The sequence below is a fragment of the Spermophilus citellus genome, assembly GCF_964194105.1.
Source record: "Spermophilus citellus genome assembly, chromosome: 19".
NCBI classification, from domain to species: domain Eukaryota; kingdom Metazoa; phylum Chordata; class Mammalia; order Rodentia; family Sciuridae; genus Spermophilus; species Spermophilus citellus.
The window spans coordinates 2,164,735-2,184,217 of NC_138201.1; the positions used below are offsets into that span (position 1 = coordinate 2,164,735).

The 19,483-nt window shown below is 55.5% G+C and overlaps 1 protein-coding gene across 5 annotated transcripts in view; it reads left to right on the top strand.

The window, feature by feature from the left end:
- FRMD4B (FERM domain containing 4B) overlaps positions 1 to 19,483 on the top strand; it is a 191,079-nt gene that overhangs the window by 155,399 nt on the left and 16,197 nt on the right. For all 5 annotated transcript variants that reach the window (XM_081276147.1, XM_081276148.1, XM_081276144.1 and 2 more), the window contains 9 exons: positions 584 to 649; positions 2,342 to 2,399; positions 4,188 to 4,274; positions 13,495 to 13,571; positions 14,781 to 14,919; positions 15,309 to 15,450; positions 16,277 to 16,410; positions 16,505 to 16,624; positions 17,831 to 18,059. In XM_081276147.1, the coding sequence (XP_081132273.1) occupies positions 584 to 649; positions 2,342 to 2,399; positions 4,188 to 4,274; positions 13,495 to 13,571; positions 14,781 to 14,919; positions 15,309 to 15,450; positions 16,277 to 16,410; positions 16,505 to 16,624; positions 17,831 to 18,059 (1,052 nt within the window). The remainder of the gene's footprint in view (positions 1 to 583; positions 650 to 2,341; positions 2,400 to 4,187; positions 4,275 to 13,494; positions 13,572 to 14,780; positions 14,920 to 15,308; positions 15,451 to 16,276; positions 16,411 to 16,504; positions 16,625 to 17,830; positions 18,060 to 19,483) is intronic.

Genomic DNA, 19,483 nt, shown 5'->3' on the forward strand with positions numbered 1-19,483 from the left:
ATTGTTGGTCATCCAGGGGTGGAGTGAGTCTTCCAGGTGGTGCTGGCGATGTGGCTGGAGGAGGGGCGTGGTGGCTGGTGCTGCTGCAGCCTCCTGGCAGTCCAGCTGCTGGCCAGGAGGGCCATGCGGGCCTTTATCCTGCCATAGCGGGTGCACGACGCTGGCTGTGAGTGGCTGGTGGCTAGACTGCACGCGGACTCGTGTTCCTGTTGGAGAGTCTCTGACACCCAGGGCTTGCTGGTCTCCCGTTTTAAACCAAGAAGAGGCAGGGAGGCCTTGGGCTCCGAGTCTCAGGGAAGGATTCTCCACCTGCCCCGGGGGCCTCCCTGTGCACTGTCACCCTGACTCCCCACTGGAGGAACGGGGCTGTGTCCTTTCCCAGCAAAGGCGTTTTAAGAATCGCCCTTCATGCCGTGTGCGTGTATTCAACGGCCGGGGTCGCGACGGTGCTAGTCAGTCTGACGGTCAGGGATCCGTGTCCTCTGGCCAGGGACTTCCCGCCAGCGCCCAGCGGCCGTGAACCTGGGGGTGGGGGGTGGGCCCGCGAGGCCGCCTGTTGAGCCGCTTCCTTCCTGTTTTGCAGTGAGGACCGGGCCATCGAGCACTATCTGAAGGTCAGAGGACTGACCCGGGGCCAGGCTGTGGTCCAGTAAGTGCTGCTTCTGCTCAGACTCACTGTCACGTTGCCCTGCCCGGTGGTCACTGGGCACAGTTTCTGAGATCTCGTGTGGGGTAAGCAGTTTTCGGCTGGGTGGAGGCGTCCTAGAGTGTCACCAGCCCAGGCGCCCACCAGTGTCCAGCAGGGGACAAAAGGGACAAGCGTGGCCAGGTAGAGGGTGGCGGGGAGAGGGGGACGTCGTGAAGGGAGGGCACAGCGAGGTCACTGCACGGCCGTGCTCAATGCTGCCAGACCCTCGGACACTTTCAACGAGACGCTGGAGACTGGGTTGGGGACGCTGCTTCCAGGGGAGCTCAGAGCGTGTTGGTGCTGGGCGGTCCAGAGTGGTCATTCCTGCGGTTCAGGACACACAGGATCATCATGGACCATCAGCCCTGTTCTCCTGAAGTGACACTCTTACGAGATTGTCCCACCCGGTGACTTTTAAGTGCGCTTCTGCCGTAAGACGCGGAGGATGACTTTGAAGGCCGTAGAGCTGTAAATCAAGGCAGCTGCTGCCCAGTGTGCAGTGTGGGGTAGGGGCATCCCCCGGGCCGGGTCCCTCCTCACCTCCCGCTCCTTGGCCCTGATCTGGATCTTATCCTAACACAGCTCCCCTGATCCTGGAGGCAGAAATGAGAACCCGCCGTCCTGACCCTGAGTCCTTGACCTCTGAGCTCTGACCCTGCTTTCTGACCTGGGGAGCCGGGAAGAAGAAGGAGGGAGGGAATCAGACAGGACCCCTGATGGGTTTTAGTCAGGCGGGTGGGCAGGTTGCGGAGCCCTGCTCACCGAGGAGCCCTGTCCCTCCTCCGTCAGGACACCCAGGGGGCTCCAGACGAGACGGGCTTCTCCTGCTGGGGACTCTGGCCCTGGAGTGCAGTTCACTGGGTTGCCAGCCTGGCTTGTGCAGTAGGCCACCCTGACACGTGTCCTTAGCCTCCCATGTGCACTTAACACACATGAGCCATTTGCTCAAAGAAATCACCCAGTTATTGATCACTGTGTGCAGACCAGTTGATCTTCCGAATGTCCCGTGGAAACCCACTCGAATTTAGCAGGAACCTCATTCCCTGGAGGAGGAGGGAAAGTCCTGCCCAGTCCAGTCCACAGCAAAGCCTTCCAAGAGCACAGGAAACACTTCTCGAATTAAAAGTAGCAAGAAGTGGTGTCTATTTGGGGGGGGGGGCGGGTGTGTGCATTTTTCAAACTCAGGTTTACAGCCATAAAATTCGCCCTTTTAAAAGAATTCACTGCTAAGAGCCGTCACGGGTGAGTGTCCGCCTGGGCTCCCTTGACCGCCATCAGTACGTGAAATGGCTGATTGTTGGACTTCTCGTCAGCGGGACCCCAAAGTGGGCTCCCATTGCCTGAATCATCAGGTGCTTACCTTAAAGCAAACTTGCCCTTTGAGTGTGTAGTGCAGCCTTTCTACGAGTCTCAAAGTTCGTAAAACACCGTGTCGTGTGGTTTTGCAGTTCCGTGGGACACTCTGGAACGGTGGGTAAGGGGTGAGCTATGTCCCCCCCTTGATGGTCTGATCTGCATCTACTGCAGTGGAAGACCCTGGTCAGGGTTAAAATGACGAACGTCAAGACCAACGTGTTTCTGAAATCGCTTGTCCCTGCGGGGCCAGTTGACAGTCTCAGGGACTGTTTTATGACGTAGGTTCATTTTCCGCAGGTACATGAAGATCGTGGAGGCCCTGCCCACCTACGGGGTCCATTACTACGCAGTAAAGGTGAGCAGTTCCCCCGTGAGAAGGCCTTCAGGGCGCCTGGGATATCTATGAGTTACAGAATGACATCCTCTTTCCAAAGTCACGTGCAACGTGCGTCTATATGTGAATCTGTCTCTAGGAATCGCGCCGTTTCGCATAGGATGGATCCTCCTCTTCTTTTTTTTTTTCAAGATTTTTTAATTTGTCCTTTTCAGTTACACAGGACACTAGAGGGCATGGAGTCTGACTTCCCGTTCTCGGGGTGCTCCATGGTGTGTGTTCATACATGGACCTAGGGAAGCCACGTCGGATCATGCCACAGTCTTTCCTATTCCCGTCCCTGTCCCTTCCCGTCAGCATCTACATAGCACAGAGAACATTCAGCCTGTGGTTTGGGGGGACTGGCTTATTTCACTTAGCAGGACAGTCTCCAGGTCCATCCATTTACTGACACATGCCACAATTTCATTCTTCTTTATAGCTGAGTAATATTCCATTGTGTCTGTGTACCAGAGGATGGATTTTCTTAACGTTCCAAAGCCTGATTCTATCTTGTCATCTTTACAAAGCACATTATTTGCAAAATATTTGCCACATTCAGATGCTTCCCTGTGGCCTTTTTTTAGTCTGAAAATATTCAGGTCTTTCCATTCTCTCTCTTTCCCTCCCTCTCTCATTTTGGGGATTGAAGCGGGGGCCATTTTTGGCATACCATCAGCGTGTTTTGTATTTACATAGTATTTTCAATGTCTATAATCAGGGAGGGGTCAAATAAGAAATGTTTTTAAGGCCGGGCATGGTGACAGAGACTATTAATCCCAGCTACAGGAGAGGCTGGGGCAGGGGGATGGCAGGCTTGAAGCCAGCCTCACTGCTGAGTGATACCAAGCCTCACAATAAAAATAAAAAGTGCTGGGGGCGTGGCTCGGCGGTACAGTGCCTGCCTGGTGGGCGGGAGCCCGGGGCCTCCCCTCCCAGCACCAAGGAAAGATAAAACGAAGTGAAAATTAAAATGATAAGGGCCAGGGGGTGCCCAAGAAGGGGGGCTGGGCAGAACGAGGAATCTCCGGTTGGTTATTGGGGTGTATTTTGTGGTTCTGGAACCCAGGGCCTCAGGCCACTGGGCGAGTGCTCCCCCACTACACCCCACCCCAGGGACAGGCTTGGAGTGACTTGATGTCAGGACACGTTGTCACCTCTGCCCCTCAAGGTGTCGGGGAACTAGGTGACGGACACTTGCACACTTAGCTGAGAGCCAGCCTCTGCCTTCGAGTTCTGCTGAGACTGAGCCACTGGCACAGCATGAGGGAGCCTGGGCGTCTGTCCCCGTGTGTCCCCACGCCTGTCCCTCTGAGGCAACGAGAGCACACGTTTGTGAACAAAGCACGTGTCCCCTCCTCCCTGTGTTCCTGCACGTGAGGGTGTGTGGACACTCCCTGTTCATCATGTCCCAAACACCGGGTCTGCAGCCTCGTGCCTGTGGTCTGCGAGCTCCCAGCCCTCACAGCTGGCCGCTCGCCGAGAACAGAGGCCTCTTGTTCTAGTTCATGGGCCAAGCAGGGGACCCGCTCTCGGTGGAGTGGCCTCACCTCCCATCTGCTGTCCAGCCCTCAGACAGGAGGTCACTGTGTATTCACAGCTCAGTCTGGGCCTCATGGATGTACACGTCTCGCTGGAGAGACCCTCAGAGCGTTTGAGTAATGCGTTCCCCGCAGGGGAGCTGTTGTGACGCGTGGACACTTGCTGAGGGCGGGAGAGGGTGGCCCGCCTCTCCCCGACCTAATGAGGCCTCTTCTCCTCCGTCCCCAGGATAAACAGGGACTTCCTTGGTGGCTTGGCATCAGCTACAAGGGCATCGGCCAGTATGACTTACAGGACAAGGTGAAGCCGCGGAAGGTGAGTGTGGGTCCCCCAGGCGCCTACGGGGACCTGGAGCTCTTGAGCTGGCAGTGTCCCCGCAAGGGGCACCTGCAGCATCTCAGGCCAGGATTCTGCGTAGCCAGCCTGACCGCTGAGTGAGACCTTGGTTGGGAGGAGGCTGAAGCTAAGTGTGAGATTCGTTTTGTAACTCGCTGACGCACCCTTTACACCATCGCACACCATCGCACACCGGTCACCCAGTCCAAGCTGTGCGCCATGATTGAGTGGTGAGGATGTGGGCCACGGCTCAGTCCACGGCAGCCGTAATAAGATTTCTGCTGGGGTTAGTGTGAGCAGGAGGCCGCCGTGTGTTACCGTGTGTGTGTGTGAGTGTACACACACCTGCACGCACACGTATCTGCATTGGATTGTCCCAGGATTATGAAGACGGAAGCCAAAGTCTTGGGTTCTCGCTGTTTCCCACTGGTTACGCGTGATCTTCTTCCTAAGGTGCCGCTGTTTCTAACTGACCTTCACTTAGAGTTCTCTGCAGGAAACACTTTTGCTTTTTGTAAAGAAACATAGGTCGCGTGCGGTTTCTTAGGCTCATCGCCTGCCGGCTTTGGGGCTTCCGAGGCTGAGTTGGTGACGCTCTGTTCCACGTCAGGCTTTATGGAGCAGCTGCTTCTCTTGACTGGAGCAGACGCCTGCCGTCCACTCTGGCCTGTGTAAGGGTGGACGAGTCCACGTGGTTCACCCTTCAGCCGCCCTTGGCCTCCTAAGACCCACCCTGCTGACCTCCTTGGTTGGCCACCTCCCGGGGCCCTGCTGCCATCCCTGGAGGCTGCAGGAGTGACACAGTGACATCTAATAACAGACCGTGGTCACCCTACCTGTTATCGCCACCGGACATCACGGTCACACCTGTCTGTGTCTCGCGGGAGTGTTCATCAAGCAGCCCTGTCACCAGGCCCAGCCCTCAGCTCCCGAGTGGCCACGGTCCATGGTCACAGTCTCCTCGTGTTATGCAAATCGAGCTCCTGCCTTGTCCCCATTTATGTTGTGACACTCACATGGATGGCACAGAAGAGTGTCCTGAGGCTGCCATGGCCCTTCCCATGCCACCCAGACTTCCTGGACCAGACCATCTGGCCATGGAGGCCGCTCACCAGAAGTTGCTCAGGAAAGCAAGACGGCCTCATTCCCCAGCCACCCCACCTGCGTGAGGGACGGGGGACAGCTGCAGGCTGCCGTGCCCTCGGCACTGTGTCCGCAGCCCCGTGAGCGCGATCTGTTGGACGTAAGGAATGAGCCCGTTATTTCCGGGGGACATCGCGTGATATCGTCCCTGTCTGCGTTTGAAGATTTACTTCTAGTTCCAAATTCCTAAGTATTAGCCTTAGAAATGAAGGGCACCCACCCTCCAGAAGCCACTACCTGTCACCCCAGCACTCGGGAGGCTGAGGCAGGAGGATCGTGAGTTCAAAGCCAGCCTCAGCAGCAACGGAGTGAGGCACTAAGCAATTCAGCGAGACCCTGTCTCTAAATAAATACAAACTAGGGCTGGGGAGGGGGCACAGGGGTTAAGCACCCCTGGGTTCCATCCCTGGTAGCAAAAAAGGAAAAGAAATGAAGGGCACCCAATTTTCTCAGATATTCCCATATCACTCTCATTGATTATTGCCTATTTACAACAAGTCGTACGTTTTTATTGTTTTTTTAAAAAAAGCAAACAGCACCAAGCCCGTCTGTTGGGGCAGGAAGCCTCTCTGCAGTCTCCCTCCTGCTCCGTGGAAATGGCTGCTGAGAGCATGACACGGCTTCCCTCAGACCTGGTTGGTGAATATTCCGAGTCTTTACCAAGAGAGAAATCCCGCTGCCCCTCCTCCTGCCTGGCTGTCTTCCCCAGCTCCCTGGAAAACCACTTTCTTCCTGGTCTTTGGAAGGCCACCTGGTGTTCCCTTACGTGGACATACATGATTTATGAGACCACTCCCCTTTGGATGAGCAGCGCGGTGTGCACCCTGGGGTGGGCGGCAGGAGGGCGTGCAGAGCCTGATCAGCCCAGCCAAGGCCAACGGTCAGTGTCTCGGTTTCACAAATTACTGCCTGTCGGGTTTTCTTTGGGCACAACTCGCCATGTTAACTTTTTTTTTTTTTTTGGCTAATTTAATTTTCTCCTGAATCGTGCTTTACGAAGGACCCTTCGGAGGTCTTGCGGGGTTTTCTGATCTTGAGTATCCACGGTGACTTAACTCCTCAGTGATTTCTCAGCCACCGTGCCCAGATAATACCAGATCCCCACAGAACGCGATAGTGCGTCCCCAACAGTGGTCAGGCTCTGTCCAGGGGTCATGGAGCAGAGTCTGCCTAGTGTCTCTCGGGCTGTCCACTCCCGTGCCTGTGACTCACAGGACGCTCTCCACCTTCGGAGCAGCGGGGAGAGCTCTGGGCACCACCCGGTCAGGTTGGCTGTTCAGTCCCGCCCAGGTCAGGTCGGAGGTCACTTCCCCTTTCCATTTGCAGTTGTCCACGCGGGCCACTCACTTCAGGGAGGGCCCTGCACCAGGCGGCTTGTCTTTTCCCGTATTTCAGAAGCTGCCCCTCCACCTTCCTCATTTCTTCTCCCGTGAAAATCCGACTCTGGGTCTTGGCTCTGTGCACTTAGGGTTTTCTGTGCCCAAACAGCTCCAGGGTTCAGCAGGAGGAAGCAGGTTCTGCAGGTCCCTCTCCCAGCCCAGTTTGCACAAGGCCGGAAGGCATGCAGGGCTGTGAGCGCGGACAGAAAGGAAGGACCGGGCCTCAGCTGTTGGCCCCGCCGGCCTGGCAGCCAGTGGCTGGGCAGGAATCAAGGTCAAATTGACACCCTACAGTGGGAGGCCTAGAGGCTCAGCCCCTTGAGCCAAAATGCTGCCCTGTTATGACAGTGGCTTAAATCAGGAGCAGGATCAAGAACAGAGACAGGGACGGCAGGGGCTGGTCTGAAAAGGGCCCATCCAAGACCCTCCAGCAGGGCCCACGAGCCTTCCTGGGCAGTGTCACCTTCTTGTCACCCTGCACCCTGGGGACGCTTTTGTTCCACTTACCAGAGCACCCTGCAAGGGCTCTGCATGCATTTTAGATTTAAACGTGTTCTGCAGCCTGGGGAGGCCCCAGAGGGGACAGTTCATCTGTGCAGGGCAGGAGCTTGGGACACCCATGCACTGTCTCTGGCGTGGCTTTGCCCCATGGCCTGGGGCGTGTTGTTGTTTGGTCTCTACCACTGGCTCCTTCCTTTGCCTGTGGAGATGCCACCAGCTCTGGAGAGTGTGTGTGTAAGAGCTAAACGAGGACATTGACGACCAGCACTGGTACCCAGTCCTCACTAGCTGATTGGTTCCTTGGCAGGGAGGGGGGCAGACAGTAAGGAGGTTTTGAGAGACGGGATGGATCACTGGCTACAGAGGCACCCAGCATCACCCCGAGTCCACAGTCCTAGTGAGGTAGGGAGTCCATATTTTGAGGGCCCTACAAGCCATTGTCCTCCCAACTCTTTCACCGTAATGCCTGAAGGTATGAGGCCCACAAAGAGAAAGACTTTTCTCTGGTACTAGGGATGGATTTTAGGGTGCCCTACCACCGTGCGGCACCCCCAGCCCTTGCTATCTTTTATTTTGAGACAGGGTCTGGCTAAGTTGCTGAGGCTGCCCTAGAACCTGCAGTCCTCCTGCCTCGGCCTCCCGAGTCACTGGGATGACAGGTGCGAGCCTCCACTCCCAGCAGGTGGAGAGAAGACCTTGATCCCGAATATTAAAGATCCAGATCAGACCCAGTTTACTTTCTCATCCTCTTTGTGCGTGAAATGAGCACCACAAACTCTTGTAGAAGGTGGAAATACACGAGAACTCAGGTCGGAACAGATGTGAGTTCGTGTTCCTTGTAGGTGTTCCTTATTTATTTGGGGTTCAGGGAAGAATGTCTCATCTTCCCCCAAGCAGCAGACCCACGGCAGGTCGTGGCTGAGAACCAGGACTGACTTCTACCCCTCTGGCAAGCAGTCACTGGGGCCAACCAGAGCCTGTCGGAGACGGGCAGGGGAATGAGGTGGCGTGTTGGAGTGCCTCGGGCCGACCACGCTGGCACGCATGTCCTTCCAGATCAACGTCCCCTGGCCTGGTAACAGGCGAAGTCAGGCTGGCAGGAGCCCCAGCGCCCAGGGCCTTTGCGGTGGGAAAGGTTCTTGGCCTTCAATAAACTGATCTTTTTTATAAAATGCTGGAATTCCCTGCCGCCTGGAGCCAGGTGAGTTCAGGAGCACGCACAAAAGCCTCCCTGTTCCCTTGGCTTGGAGGGACGGGGCTCCTGTGACTGAAAGGCAGGGACGTGCCTCGTTTTTCAAGCAGCGCCACCACCTTGACCTACCATCTTGACCGTCTGAAGCTCTCTTCGCTCCTTCCACCACGGACGGACGACCACAGGCCTCGACCAGAAGCCTCTTCACACTTCCCACATCAGAGCAAAATAAAGTACGATGCGGGAGGGAAAAGATGGATCACAAAATGTCACCGGGAGACCAGTCCGTCTTGTTTGTGGGTATATAATTAGGCTTGAGCCACCCCAATAATCAATGTGATGGTTCAGCCCTGCTCAGTCCGTGGGAGGAGAACTGCAGCCCTGTGTGGATCTGAAGAGAGAACCTGCTCTGCACTCCTGCTGGCCACCTGGCTGACCCGGGCCGCCCCTCGGTCTCTCTGGGCCTTCATCTTCCCATCTGTCAAAGTCAAAGAGTTCCCTTTACGGTGGACCTCACAGAGCCGTGGGAGGACCCCGTGGTCGGGGTGGGGGGGGTTTCACTCACGAGCAGATCCCCTTCCATTGGAGTGACCACGAAAGGACCTCTGAGAAAGGTGCATGTGAGCTGAGACCCGAGGGACACCCTGCTCACACAAATGAGCAACTCTTTCTAGTCAGAGACCAGGGTGGGCTGACGGGAGGGAGGCCACGTGTCCTGAGAACCGCGAGGGCCCCCCTGCAGGAGCTCCAGGGCCAAGAGGCTGTCCCTCAGTGTGGGCTTGTCTCCTGGGTCCTCCTGCTGAGATCCAGGAGGGGTTTGGTTTGGTTTTGAAACTAGGGATTGGACCCAGGGTGCTCCACCACTGAGCTGCACCCCCCAACTCTTTTTATTTTTTATTTCAAGACAAGGTCTCGCTAAGTTGCCGAGTTTGGCCTCTAACTCTCGATCCTCCTGCTTCAGCCTCCCAAGTCCCTGGGGTTGCGGGCATGTGCCGTCATGCCCCACTGGTTGGGGACTTGGTCTGGTTTGACAGCAGGGTTTCTGTGATCAGCTAAAGATAGCCAGTTCATCTACTAGTACAAACAGCTTTCTAACAATAGAGCTTAAGAGACTCGATTTTGTGTTTTCCCAAGAAAAGCATGGACGAAGCCCCGTTGCTTTTCCACGGGCCCCTCCGTTAGCACTTTCCTTTCCTTATCTCATCTAACAAAAAGTCACACCCCTTGGGGTGAAGGACCTGGCAGTTCATCTGGGAATAAAGAATACACCCGAAACAGAGATCTCATTGAAGATACTTAATAAAGAGGTTGCACAGCAAGGCGTGGGCAGGGACGTGGGCGGTGAGCACTGCACCAGCCACCAGCCCTAACCCCAGCAGCTCACACCTGCAGGGAGCACCCGCTGCCCTGCAGGGGGCCACAGGAAGTGGTCAGCCGTCCTGGAAGTGGGAGATTTGGCCGCAGAGGAAACCTGGGTGAGAAGCTTCCTTTCAGAAGTCACATCTGAGGCTGCACATTTCCTATCGCCCAGAACCTCTCGTCGGCATGCAGCTGGGGCTGAGGCGCTGCTTCGGGGACCCTGGACGGGATGAGGCGTGAGTCAGGGTGGTGGTGGCCCCTGCACACTAGGTGCGTGTCAGACGTACCATGGGTGTGAGCCCTGCGTGTCTGACTCCCTGCTGTACCCTCCTCGAGGGCGGAGGCCTGGATGGTCATCATCACATCCGATGGACAGGGCAGAGGGTTGGAAGGAAGCTAGGTCAACGGGGCTCTGACAGCCAGGGTCCTGCCAGAGTCCTCCTTTGTGGCACTGAGAAGGTCCTCAGGGTGCGTTTTCTCATCAGGGGGCACCTTTTTAAATGAAAAGGGAATAAGTAGTCCATGACTTTGTTTTGCTTCAGGTCATAGCAGGGGGTTGCCCCGTGTGACTCATTGTTTGATGTCCTGTGGCTCCTGCTCTGTGCCACCGTCCCAACTCTCCATTTTCAGGTGAATCTGCAGGTAAACGATTAACCTGGAATGTTGGCCGCGATTCAGAAGCCCAGCCTCTGTGACACCTTCCCTGTCCCTGCTCAGGGCATTAAAGAGTCAGCTCGTCCCTCTGCCCTGGCGCAGATTTCCTACCTACCGGGTGGATCAGGAAGCCTCCCATGAAACCCGCCAGGGTGGCGGCCTGAGTGACACAGCTCTGTCAACAGAGCCACTCAGCTGTTCCTGGTGGAGACACAGATGTAGGGGTCAGATAGCTGCTGCCGGTTCCACTTCTGCCCCTAAACCACCGTGGTGGTCTGATAAGGGGAGAGAGCCAGGGACCGGACCGAGAGTCACTGTCACACCCCACCAGCCCAGCTGCCCGCTGTGGGTGCTGAGCAGGCGCTGGCTCCATCACACAGACAGGAAGCTGAGGCTCCGGACAGTTTAGCGCCACTAACTACAAGTAGTGGAGCCAGAGGTCACCTGGGCCACCTGCACGGTTCTCCTCACAAGGGAAGGGACTCTTCTCCATCCGGCTCTAGATCGGGACCTCAACTCAGAGGGGGCTCAGAAAATACTGGTGGATGGGAAAGGAGTGTCCCACAGGCTGCGGAAGTCCACGCTCCGTCTCCCCCTCCCCAGCCCAGGTTGGATGGTGGCCTCTGATATTTAGGAACCGAGACATTTCAGAGGAAAAACAAACAGAACCAGCATCTACGCAGCAGCCCAGAGAGGTTAAAAAGCGCTGCTACAGCAAAGGTTGGTCAGAATCACGGTGGTCAAGTCCAGGGGGACTCCCCTTGGTCTGGGAGCCGGGGTCACTCCTGTGTAATGTACTCACGTTCGTCTGACATGACGTCCATCATTTGAATTTGGAGAAATAAGTACAGAGGAAGGCCAAGAAGACCTCAGGACCTGCCGAACCGAACTGCTCAAGTGGACAATCAGAGACAATCAGAGAAACCATGTCACTTTCCCTCCCTCTTATCTTTATTAACAAAGGACTAGAGATGATGAGATAGAGGTGGCCCTACCCTCCTGCCCAGAGGCAGCCACTGTTAGCAATTTGGCCTGGGTCCTTCCGGTCCTCTGGTGCCACTGCAGGAACCGGGCACCCATCTGAAGTCACACTGCATAAACTTTAAAGGTTCCCACTGGGGAGGTGCCTGGGGGTCTCAGGGACTCGCCACCGGTCTCCTCCCCGCTGCTTCCTCTGCAAACCCGGCTGCCGTCTAATTATTTCATCTCTCTAAGCCCGGCCCCTCACCCCTGGCCCCTCGGCGGGCTGGGCGGAGGGAGTGCAAAGCCGCCAGCCTTTCCCTTTTGTAAGCGATAAGAGGGGGGAGGTGGCGGCTTCCCGAGATCGGGTTTCAAGTGCAGTCCGGGCTTTCCTGTGTGTGGGAATGGAGGCCGAGGAAAACACAGCTGGGCCGCTCTGCCCCTTCCTGTCCAACCTGTTCCTGCCCCGGTGAGCGACAGCCGGCCGAAGCTGCCCGGAGGCCTCCCGGTCCACTTCCCACCCGATCCAAAGCAACGCGCTTCCCCGGCTGGTGTCCTCGGAGTGCAAGGTGCCCAGATTTAGGAAAGTCTGTCTTCTGGGAGAATCTGCAGCGAGCACTCTGCCTGCCGTCCACCCTGTGGGAGGAAGGAGGGGACTGCAGGCCGGGGAGTGTCCCGGGCAGAGCTGCTGAAGTCACGTCAGAGCCGTGGGAGGCCCGCCTTGTGAAACCCAGTTACACCTTGGGTCTTAGGGAACTGGCTTCAGAATCGCCGAGCCGCCGGCGGGAGGGGGCCAGGGGAGGGTGCTGGTCTTCCCTCACGCTTCTCTCCGACTTTCTGGACTTCTGGATCCAAAGAAGGGAAAGCCTGGGCCCTGGGGGCGTTGTCGAAGCTGGTAGGTAGCTCTGCACGTTCGGGGACTCCCCTGGAGCCTCGTGAGTGCTGGAGGGAGTGGGCATGCTCCCGGGGTCCAGCTGGCCTTCCGACCCCAGGCTGCCCCTGCGGGGCACCTGCGGCTCCTTCTGCCCCTTTGCTGAAAGGTTGGTGTGTTTGTGAAAAGTCTCGGTTGCTGTACTTCAGGAAATGGTTTCGCTGCCTGCCGGTGCGCGACGGGGGAGTGCTAATCAAGGAGTCAGTTGGAATGCTCTTTAAAGAGTCTTGAGCACAAGGTCCAAGTGCCGCCCTTGCCCTCCTCCTGGACAGCCGGCGGGGGGGGGGGGGGGGGGAGGAATTACACACTAGAGTCCCAGCTGGGAGGCTGGGGAAGCGCAGGCTGCTACGGGACCTCGATGGAAGGGCTTGGGAACGGTCCAGAAAACCCAGTGAGACAGGCTCTTCTGCCCTGACCTGCCTTGGCCAGGCTACTTGGTTTTCCTGTGCGAATTTCTGTTAAGAGTTTTCTTTGCCCTGATGACGGGCAAATCAGGGAGTCCAGCCCCAGAGCACCAGGAGTGGGAGAGCAGAGGTGGGAGGCCGATCCCACAACCCGAGGCTCAGCCAACAGCGGGGGCAGTCCCCGGCAACCCCACCCCACCTTGCCCTGGGCCCCACGCACCTGGTGGCCTTGGGGGGACTGGCCAGGTGAGAGGCTGGCCGTGGGGACTTCTTTTACTTTCACTTTGCCTGCGCTTGTAATCTAACCTCGGAAACCGCCTGTGAGTATCTTTCCATTGAAACACAAATGAGCGCTGGAGGGGCTGAGCGCTTACTGGAAGCTGCGCAGGAAGCTGAGTCAGAGGAAGGACACCAGGAGCTTCCCACGGCCGGCCGCCAGCCGCCTGATTTTATGGTTCAGGGCACCCTTACCCACCTGTGAGGTGAGGCTGAACCGGAGACCTTGACCACCACCAGGGTTTCAGGTGCTTTGTGAGAAGGTGAATCACCCCCGGCCTTATCCGTGAGTCTTCATAGGAATGTGAGATGGTTCGCTTCCCAAGCGACGTAGGAGCAGCTCAGTCGAGGGACAGACAACTGCAGCCGCTTGGCTCTTCTCTTTTCTTAACTGTTTCAGTTGTTCCAGTGGAAGCAGCTGGAGAACTTGTATTTCCGTGAGAAGAAGTTTGCCGTGGAGGTCCACGATCCGCGAAGGTAAGCCCACGAGATATTTCCGTGGCCCTAGTCACCTAGCAAAATGGGGGCCTGTGGCCATCTGGGCCCAGGTGCGTGCGTGAGTCCAGCCTTCACGGACTGTTGGTGGTGGGCCTTGGAGGGGGCTCTCCCAGAGCCGCGGGCCACCCAGCATCCCCACTGCAGTGTGGGTCCGGTTTCCGTGGGTCCTTGTGTGTGTGCACGTGGGCATGTGTGTGCCGCACGTCCTGGTGAGGAGGAGTGCCTGTCTCCTACTGATGACAGCCGTCCGTGTCCCTGTGGGCTTATTGGTGATCTGTGTAACTGCTTTGGAGAAGGAACCCTTGGCTCATTTTTAATTCTGCTATTTATGGTCATTAAAAAAAAAAAACAACAACAACAACTGTGCAGTTATGAAGGTGAGTGGGGGTCAGGATGCGGGTTCTCCACGCTTCAAGAGAACTTCTTGGTCAGTCCTCAGTGGTGGCTTTGGAGTTCCCAGACGACACTCCTGGATGTTTTGGGTCAGAGGGATAGGAGGAAATGGCTGTGACCACATTCCTACAAAGAGCATTAGCCCCCCCACCCCCAGCCTCCGCTTGCCTCCTGCTCTCTGCTGGCCAGCCCTCCCCCCATCCTGCTGTCCTCTTTTCCTCCGCTGTGCCAACAGCACTCTGGACCAGCCTCAGGCTTGCCGATCCTCAGTGGACGGTGTCCACCCTCAGGTTACATCAGTCCACCTCCTCCTCCGAGGCTTTCTGTCCACCTGGAGACAGGTGCTGACCCCACAGGGGTGGGTTGCTGTGTCCTTAATGAAACAGCACCTTTAAAACCAGACAAGGTGCTTGTACACCTGCAACCCCAGCTGTTCCTGAGGCCGAAGGAGGAGGATTGCAAGTTCAAGACCAGCCTCGGCAACTTAGTGAGACACTATTTTTAAAAAATCATTTTTACCCTGTACCACTTGAGATGGCCACACATCTTTATGTTTTCTCGTCTGCTAATTCCCTATGCACTTCTGAGTGTGTGCACCATGTTTTCTTCTATGCTTGTCTAGGCAGAAAGATGTTGCCCAGGTCTGGGTAGTTTTGTCGTAGGAGAAAGTCAGAAGCTTGGCCCCGTCACCCGGGTGTGCATCAGGGCAACCGGGGGGAGGGCGTTTGTTCCGGGAGCCCTTGGTGTGGTGCTGCCCAGAGGCAAATAGCTCGAGTGCTTTCTTTAATCCTCCAGGATTTCGGTGTCTAGAAGGACCTTTGGGCAGAGCGGCCTCTTTGTGCAAACCTGGTATGCGAACTCTTCCCTCATCAAGTCCATCTGGGTCATGGCCATCAGTCAGCACCAGTTCTACCTGGACCGCAAGCAGAGCAAGGTAAGTGGTGAGCACAGGTCTTGGGGGACATGTCCATCCATCTTGCTGGGCTTCAGAAAGGAAGCTGTCCCAGGAAATGTGCACACACACGCGTCTGTGTTCTTCTGGCTCCTGTTTTAGCTCTCCACACGTTTCCTAAAGGGTGGGAGATACATATACCCCTAGATATGTGGATATGTGCTTTGGAAGTCACGAGGTCGCAGACCCCCATGCCTGTGTGTGTGTGTGTGCGTTGGTGAGGTTGCTGGTGATGTCTTAAAGTCGGTGCTAAACCGTGCCTGGAGCATCATGTATATTCATTAAAACATGGTTATGGTTGCTTAATCACTTTATTAATTCAAGATATGCTTGATTGCATTAATTCTGTGTTTATGTGGTTTACCTTGTAGGCAAAAATTCCTACAGCCAGGAGTTTAGACGACATCGCAATGGATTTGACAGACACTGGAACACAAAGGGTGTCCAAACTGGTGACCCTGGAGGCGAAGGGTCAGTTCATCATGGCCAGCAATGGCAGCCTAATATCCTCAGGTGAGATTTGGGATCAGAAAACACACAGCGCCATCTTTTATTTTTTGAAACTTTTTTGGGGGGCCCTGGGGGGGGTTATAAACCATTTTTAAATGTATGTTTCAATCCATTGTTTTGGAAACAAAATATATCAGAACCTTCAATGTGTAACGGTTTTGAATGTAATTCCACAAATGATGTCTAGGAGAGTATAATGAAAATTAAATTAAAAATAGGCTGTGTAAGTAACACTAGATGCAAAAAAAGGGATTATCCAAGGGCGGCTTGAAAGGAGATTTCTTCCCATCAATTCCATCATCACCTTCTCCCGTTATTTAGTTTTCGTTGGAGATCATTGGCTAATTCTTCTTTAATATAAAATGCAATGCAAACATGATCCCAGGCAGAACATAATGGCTGCCCCTCGGCCCTCCCTGGGTGGACAGTCTGGGATCTCCTAGCACTGAGGTCGCGTGATGATCCTCCCACAAAAATCCCATCGGGGCTTTGAGCCCAAAGTCAGCCTTCCTTTGCAAAGAGCGTTTCCAAAGGAGCTTTGGAAGTGCCCCTCGGCGGGAAGGGCCCTCCCTTAGCTCCTCTTAGGAAAGGGTTCTGGGTGGGTCTGAAACACAAGCCTTTTGTGTTGCTTCTGGAATGACTGAGCCGATGCTCGAGGCTCTGACACCCAGAGGACTGGTCTCACGTCCTGCACTTTGCCTTTTCGATGTTGTGAACTAGGAGAAAAGACCCAAGCCCCCCACTTGCTAGCCAGCTGGGCTCCCCACCCTTTGCCCTTCAGCCTGGGGAGGACAGTGCCTGGGGCCAACCTCCCTGCCTCCTCCGCCAGGTTCTCAAGACTCCGAAGCCAGCGAGGAGCAGAAGCGCGAGAAGATCCTGGAGCTCAGGAGGAAGGAGAAGCTGCTGCAGGAGAAGCTCCTGAAGAAGGTGGAGGAGCTGAGGAAGATCTGCCTGCGCGAGGCCGTGAGTTCGCCTGCCTCGGGGCCTGTGGCTAGGGCGGGCGGGCGCTCGGGGGCCTGTGCCCGCGGCCAGCTCTGGACCCTGTCCCGTTTTGCAGGAGCTCACGGGCAAAGTGCCCAAGGAGTATCCCCTGAACGCAGGCGAGAAGCCTCCCCAGGTCAGGAGACGTGTGGGCACCACCTTCAAGCTGGAGGACAGCCTGCTGCCCAGCGAGGAGGTAGGCGCAGCCAGGAGTGGCGGGGTGGCTCCTGCGGTTCCGGGGCCCGTGCTCCCCGCCTTCTGTTTTGTTTCTCTGGGGTTCTGGGGTGAGCCCAGGGCAGCGGGTCCACCACGAGCCACTGCTGCACGTTTTCATCTCAGCTGTGGAAGTGGGCAGCGCACTTCCGCGTACTCCCGTTAAAACTGGGCTGTTTCTCAGTGTCTCCCTCCCTCGTCACATCCCACGGACGCCAAATGTTTATAAGTTGAGAAATCGTTTTGTAAGAATTAAGATTCATTCTTTGGCTTAAAACGAAGCTTGGGCACATAGTCTGATCTCTCTAAAGTCTCACTTCTCGGAACTCCGTCTCTTCCTCTGAAAAACGGAAATAACGGTGGCTCTTCCCTCCGAGGGATGCAGTGAGCATCACGTGAGGTGACCCGTGCACAGCACTCAGTGTGATTAAAAGATGCTGTGAGTTAATTCAGAGTGCAGGTCATCAACCAATGTGTCCCTACCCATGTTTCTTGTAGAAATTCAACCACCTTAGCTTTAGAAACCAGTAGCCGTTCCTGTCAATAGCAGGGAGAGCTTTGCTATCAAATGAGTGCTCACCTGTGTACCCAGCCCTGAGCTAAAGCAGTACACATACATTATCTCATTTACTCTTCAGTACATTAAAGTATTCAAGCTGGGCACGGTGGCGCACACCTGTCATCCCAGCAGCTCAGGAGGCTGAGGCAGGAGGATCGTCAGCTCAAAGCCAGCCTCAGCAACAGTGAGGCCCTAAGCAACTCAGGGAGACCCTGTCTCTAAATAAAATACAAAACAGGGCTGGGGATGGGGCTCAGTGGTTGTGTACCCCTGAGTTCAAGCCCTGGTACCAAAAAAAATAAACAATGAAGTATTCAGGTCATACCACCAGGAACCAAACCCAAATTTGTTGTCTCTTAGGCTTTGCATATTCAAAGTTCGCCTCCCTCCTTACAACAGGAAGAGGTTGGACTAATGGGAGGTTCAAGTTAAGATGTGTGTGTGTGGGGGGGGGGGGGTCTCTCGTCTTCTCGGAAGGTATCCGAGGGTGTCAATGAATTAAAACTTCAAAAGATCCTGCTCCCAGAAAGCATGTGATTCAGGAAGGCACAAGAAGTCTTCTTTATTATCCAGCATGAGAGAGCGAGGGTGTGTGTCTGCAAAGATAAAAGTGCTGTTGTGTGTCTACAGGACCCGGCTTTGCAAGGCCTGGAGAGCAACTTCCTGATACAGCAAAAGTTGGTCGAAGCCGCGAAGAAGCTTGCCAACGAGCCCGACCTGTGCAAGACGGTGAGGAAAAGACGGAAGCAGGACTACACCGAGGCGGTGAGGAAGCTGCAGGAGATCGAAAATGCCATCAACGAGTACCGCATCCGAAGCGGGAAGAAGGGCAGCCCGAGAGCCTCGGGCGCGGTGGCCGGTGAGTGAGGCGCGAGGTTTCCGTGAGCCCCACAGGCAGTGAGCGCCCTGGTGTGTGGAATTCGTTTCCACACCTGCTCCTTTGGTAAGAGAGTGAAGAAAGAAAAAAGGGTGGAAAGCCAGCTTCTCAGGAATCTCGGTGCTGGAGTCTGCCGACTTGATGTGCCATGGCTCTCTGGCTGGGTAACACGAGACCATGGTGAGACTCTCGTTTTCAGAAAGAAAGGGCTTTTGCGGCATTATCGGTTCATTATAAGACACCGTCGTCCCCTTTAACTGGGCTAAGGTCATGGCCAGAAATACTTTGGCAACAGGGTCTCAAGAGAGCAGGGGCCTCACCCACCCCAGAGTTTCTGAGAGGTTTTCAGTGCCGCAGACCCCGTCCTGAGGGACTGTCCCCTCCCTGTGTGTGGCTGGAGAAGAGGGCTCGGTGACTGCCCTTGGTGGAGGCTGTTTAATGAGGGGGACCAACGGGGACGGTGTAAATGGAGTGCAGAAAGGACAGAGGCAGGGGCGTGACCGCTGTGGGGTCCCCTCTCTGTAAGCAGGCACACGGAACCCACTTGGGAGATACTTCAAAGTACTAATAGCCGTGGAATTTCAATTACCATCCGCTTGCCCTGTCCAGCTTCTTCTCACCATCACGCATCTGTGACTTTTACATTCACAAAAAAAGCCGACCAAGAAGTCCCACGTAGGTAGACTTCAAGTCTAACTGGCCTTGCATGTATATGCTGCGGTTTTTAGTCTTGATAACTGAAAGATGGTTGTATCTCTTTGATTCCAAGAATTCTTTTTTCCCTTCACGTTTGGATGTCTGAGATTGAGAGGGCTCGGGATCTAGCCGGTGTGCTGCCATCATAATTGGCAGGATTTTCTTTTTCACGGAGACACAACAGGTTGAGTGAACTGTGGTGACTGGGTGGAGAATGTGCTGGGGTTTAGGGCCTGTGACTGACGCAGCAGAGACACCACGGCGTTTGGCACACGTGTAGGCGTCCACGCAAGTGTCGGCCGACTACAGCTGGGAATTCCAGGCGGCTTGGCTGGGAATGTGCAGGCGGGTCAGCCGTGGCAGTTGGCACAGGCTGGCCCACAGACATGGGTGCTTGAGAGGCACTTAGCTGCCGTGCCATTTGTCACCACCCATTCATCCTCAGACCACAGGGTGCCAGCACTCTTCTCCATCAGGACTGGTGTTGAGGGCAGATGGTGCCAATGGCAAAGCTTCCATTAGACAGAAACTTTTGTTAAATGTGCCCACCAGCTGACGGTCCTGGCACCGCACCCTCAAGTTCCACGGCTGGCCAATGAAGAGGCTCTGCCTTAGAAATTGGCTTTTGTGGCCGGATGGAGCGATCCCTCCATGATGGCTTTGAAGCTGTGTTGAGGTGTAGCATCTGCCTGGAACCATTTTTGCCAAAG